Below are 5,150 nucleotides of genomic sequence, written 5' to 3'. Positions count from 1 at the left end.
TTTATGAAAATTAATAAAATATAATTATAGAAAAAAAAAGAAATAATTTATTTTTTTAAAAATAATTTTATTATTTTATACATGTAAAATTTTAAAAGGTGACAAAAGATTAATGGTTATTCCATATTATCAGTGGAAAACAAAATAACTAAGGCCAGATAAAATGGAAAAAAAAATTTTTTCTATTTGAACAGACTATAACATAGGCTATAAGTAAGGAATATAGTCTATTCTCCCAGCAGAATGCTGAAAAGACATGCCTGAAAGAAAAGATTATCAGAAGGATGTAAATTTGTGATTTATCAACAAAGGCATTTGACTGTGCAGACCGCAACAAATTGTGGCTAATGTGAAGAATGGGAATCCCAGAGCACTTGATTGTTCTCATGAGAAACCTATACCTAGACCAAGAAGCTATTGTCTGTCTGAACAGAGAAAAGGAACACTGCATGGTTCAAAATCAAGAAAAAAGTGTGTCAGGGATGTATCCTTTCTCCGTATCTTTTCAGTCTATATACGGAACAGATCATTGAGGAGGCTGGACTTGGCAAAGAATGTGGCATCAAGATTAGAGAAGAGTCATCAACAACCTGCATTATGCAGATGACATAACTTTGCTTGCTAAAACTGAGGAAGACTTGAAGTGTTTGCTGCAGAAGGTCAAAGACTTCAATATGGATTGCATCTCAACATCAAGAAAACAAAGATCCTCACCACTGAGCCAATAGGCAGTATCATGACAGATGGATTGAGATTGGTTTTTCATTATTAATTTTTTTAGGATTGAGGTTGTTAATGAGTTCATCTTGCTTGAATCCACAAGCAACATTCTTAGCACCAATAGTGAGGAAACCAAAAGACGAGTTGCACTGGGAAAATCTATTGTCAAGAATCTCTCCAGAGTGCTAAAGAGTAATGATGTCAGTCTAGAGACTAAGGTGTGCCTGATCCAAGCCAAGGTCTTTTTAATTGTTTGTGATACATATGAAAGGCAGACAATGACTAAGGATAACAAAAGAATTATTGATGTCTTTGAGGAGAATACTGAACACACAGTTGATTATTAAGAGAATAATTAGGTATGTCCTAGAGAGGGAAAAACCAGGTTGCTGCTTGGAGGCTAGGATTTTGAAGCTCCATCTCACATATTTTGGGTATGTTGTCAGGAGGGACTAGTCCTTGGAGAAGGACATCATATTTGGGAGGGTGGAGGAACAGTACAGGAGAAGGGGGCCTTGGATGAGATGAACTAACACAGTGACTGTGGTGAGAGAGATATATCAGAGCCAGTGAAGTTGGCTCAGGATAGGGCAAGGTTTAAAACCACTGTTCACAAGGTCATAATCAAGTCAAAAGCACATAACAACAACATTTTTAATGACAGATATGATACTATCTACCTATAAAGATGCTTCCAAAAATGAATATTCTCTTCTATGTTTTTAACTGTTTTCTTGTGTCAGGAGCACTGCAGATAACTAACAATCTATTAAGGTACAAAATTTAAAAATTTATGCAATGAAGATTATAAAGACCTTACTATTTATACATTTGTAATTTATCACTTGGCTCAAATTATCTAAACAAGATTGTACTTTTGCAAAAATTATGCATATAAGAACATTACCAGTAATCTGCCGTTCTTTGTTCTTTGTTTCTTTTGTTTCTTTCTTTTCCTCATCTCTTCTTTCTTTTAATCGAGAAGGGGAAGGGGATGCAGATCTATGTCGTCTTGGAGACCTAATATTTAACAAATAAAAATGTTAGAAATACACACATGCATACACAATTTTGTGCCGATCAGTGGCTGAAAAGTAAAGGCTAAACAAAACCAAGGCTCTAGAAAGCCAGGAACCCATTAGCAAAGGAAGAAGGTGGTTCTTCATAAGCCTTAATAATTAAGGTGGTTCTTCATAAGCCTTAATAATTGCTAATAATTATTAGCAACAACAACAAAAAAATACAAAGCACTACTTCCTACTTATCAGAGTCATTTGATCTAGCTAAAACGAAAAGACTAATGGACCATGTGAAACTCAATTTCCACTAACCTTAGACCAGAAGAATTAGCTGATACCTCTCTATCACTGCTGACCACTCTAAAAGAGATCACAGTAGAGTCTTTGCCAGAGTGGTGGAAATTCTGGGGCAAATGCAAAACTGTAAAAATGGCCAAACATGCTATATAATAGAGACAGCAGTATGAACTCCCAAGGCTGTAGCTCTAAGTCACCTTTCTTATCTGGAACTGCAATCACCCATGACTCAACAAGAAAGAAGTTTTAATATGCACATAAAAATCTCCACAAAAAGCTGACTAAATCACTATAAAAAAGGAAATAAAAACAAAACGTCTTACTCTTGCCAGGTTCTCCACTCATTTCCCCAAGACTACTACATTCTATATAGAGTGTTATTAACCCCATCTTATTAAAGGGAATGTGACATTTAAAATAAGGCAAGATTAAGCCCCCTCTATTTTTCAAATTCAAAATCCCCTCGTGAGGGGTGGTGGTTGGTTTCACTGGCACGCACAGAAAACCTGGCTTATTTTCTGCATTAACCTGGATCGTCTTCTGTGTGGTGATCGAGAGCGGCTCCTCCTTCGATCTCTCTCCCGGGACCTGGACCTTTCTCGGCGTCTGCGTTCCCTCTCCCGAGATGTGGACCGGGATCGCCTTCGCTCTAATACAAATACATAAATGTGGAGAGAGAAAAATCACCTCTAACATTTGTAGCTCCAATAAAAACAGAATCCATTTCTAGGAATCACAAAAGTAAAAAACGGAAAATTTCTAGTACATATGCCATTTGACCCACCATATCCATTTCAAGGAGTCCTGGAGGCATCACTGTTAAGTGCTGGAATGCTAACAAACGGGGCAGACCGAACCTACTAGATAATCAGGCAGGAGAAAGATGTAACACGTGGCTTCTGTAAAAACTTAGAGCCTTAGAAACCCTATGAGGCAGCTCTATTATGTTCTTTAGGGTGGACATGAGTTTGAACCTTTTAAATAATTACTTTCAGAGCCCCAGAGCGTTGACAGATGGTATGTAACCAAAAGTACCTTGAAAGAAAGGCAGGAAATCAAATACTAACAAATAGTACTACACATGTAAACTCGGAAACAATTTCAATATAGCAGAATAACCTTAAGAACCTTAAAGGGCTAGCTGAAGGTGTTAAAAACTGAGAAAGATGGGTTTAATAATGTATACTGCATTGAAACAGATGAGGGAGGAAACTGTTTAAAAGGGATAACTGATTAGGTATTTTGGTCATGACGGGAATCCAGAGCGAAGGCTGCATAGTGGCGTGGACCTGGGGGGAGGGATTGAAAAACAATAAGAGAATTTTTCTTTTACTTTTCCAACGGAGGGGGGGGGAGAAAAGTACAACAATGAATGAATGGAAATCCAAAGTCTGTAAATTTTCATTGAAATTAATAATTGAAAAAAATTACTTAAAAACAAAACAAAACTTCGTGACTCTGGGCTCAGAAATTCGATCGAGGGTCCGGATGGGTCAGAACAGACTAGCAGGCAGTGACTTCTTGGTTTACCGTACGCTGGATAGACACTACTGCATCCTGTGCTCACTTATTTATACTTAAATACATTTTTTATGGAGATAGTCATGACTTTTAATCGACTGATAACAAAGATTTCTTTTTTGTTTGCTCTGAACATTACATTAATATCTACTCCAGGAACTCGAACAAAGAAGGAAATGAAATCATTAACTAAGCATTGTAGTTTAATTCTAAATGCGTCAGTCACCAATATAATAAAAGTTTCTCAATAAATATAATAAAAGTTTCTCTGCAGAAAGCTGAGAGAGTCAGAGAAATATCTGAGAAAGAAAAACGCCTTGAAACTGGAGATTTCAGGCCCAGGACTTCGTTTTCCGATCCAGACTAAGCTCCCCTTATTAAAAGCAAAAGATATGGCTCTCTACTGGGTAGTACCGGAAAAGTAAAAAAAAAAAAAAGAAAGAAACGCACCCTAAATTATTTTTGGACTCACCTCTCCTAGGAGAACGGCTGCGGCTACGACCCATTCCCAAACCAGCTACTTATGCTGCCCCGGAAACAATAGCGTAATAACATCCGGACAAGTCAAGACCTTCACTTTTTATGAGCCGGCTGGGAAACGTACAATAGCGTAATAACATCCGGACAAGTCAAGACCTTCACTTTTTATGAGCCGGCTGGGAAACGTACAATAGCTCTTGAGAGTTCCGAGTTTAGAAAACAGATTGCATCAAACCAGCCTGGAGTTGTGAGGTGGCTCACAGAGCAGGGCTTGAGGTGCGGATAGAGTTGTCATCTCAACAGGTTTGCTATCTCTTTTTTTTTTTTTTCCCCCTCCTTTTGCTAACTTCTTTGTCTACCATGTTGTTTTTGTTGCTTGTTGTCTACCATGTTGTTATTGTTGTTAAGTGCCGTTGTGTCGTAGGCTACTCATAACGATCTTATGAATGAAAAACCTGGACACATGTATGGCTTTTGTCCTTTCTCCAGTTTCAGAGGGTTTTCAGAGGCAAGCTGTTTTGGAAGTGGATGCCATTCCTGCTTCCAAGCTTGTTTTAATCAGGGAGCTCAACCAAACACTGACCACCATGGATAACCATTTTTGCATTTGACACATCAGTGTCAAAGTGTTCAGCTTCACAGCAACCAAGAGTTACCTCTGTACAGCAAATGGACAGGCCAGGGCTATATGACCTAGAAGAATGTTTCACCTCATAAAAAAAAAAAAAAAGTTTCACCAAAAATAATTAAAGACAGGCCTGAAGGCTGCGGATTAGAGACACCCACCTTTGGCTTGGTAGCATCACTTTCTGCCCACTAGGCCACCTGACCTCTCTCTAGCCGTTGTTGTTTACCATAGGTACTAAAATATTATTTAAAATATCATTTTATTAAAAATAATAAAAATTTTATTTTTTAAATGTCACCTTTTATTTTTGAATAAAATAAAATCTACTGGTTTACTTACAAAGTTCGCATACACTGTTTCACATACCAGATCTTTCCCATTTCCTTTACATACCCCTCCCTCCATGGATCAACTTGTACGGATTAAGCCCTTCCCCTCACCTTCTGTTCCTTCCCTCTCCCCTTGGATCCTCATACACATTCTAC

The 5,150-nt window shown here is 37.8% G+C and overlaps 1 protein-coding gene across 1 annotated transcript in view; it reads right to left on the bottom strand.

The window, feature by feature from the left end:
* SNRNP27 (small nuclear ribonucleoprotein 27kDa (U4/U6.U5)) overlaps positions 1-4,069 on the bottom strand; it is a 19,950-nt gene extending 15,881 nt beyond the window's left edge. The window contains exons 1-3 of the mRNA XM_006882297.1: positions 4,030-4,069; positions 2,565-2,685; positions 1,628-1,740 (exon numbers count right to left, since the gene is read on the bottom strand). Coding sequence (XP_006882359.1) covers positions 1,628-1,740; positions 2,565-2,685; positions 4,030-4,063 — 268 coding nt within the window. The 5' untranslated portion in view covers positions 4,064-4,069. The remainder of the gene's footprint in view (positions 1-1,627; positions 1,741-2,564; positions 2,686-4,029) is intronic.
* Positions 4,070-5,150: the final 1,081 nt, after the last annotated feature.

The sequence above is a fragment of the Elephantulus edwardii genome, unplaced genomic scaffold, assembly GCF_000299155.1.
Source record: "Elephantulus edwardii isolate Elephantulus edwardi_28Jun2011 unplaced genomic scaffold, EleEdw1.0 scaffold00019, whole genome shotgun sequence".
NCBI lineage: Eukaryota > Metazoa > Chordata > Mammalia > Macroscelidea > Macroscelididae > Elephantulus > Elephantulus edwardii.
The sequence above is the reverse complement of the archived record's forward strand: the minus strand, read 5'-3'. Positions and strand labels throughout refer to the sequence as shown.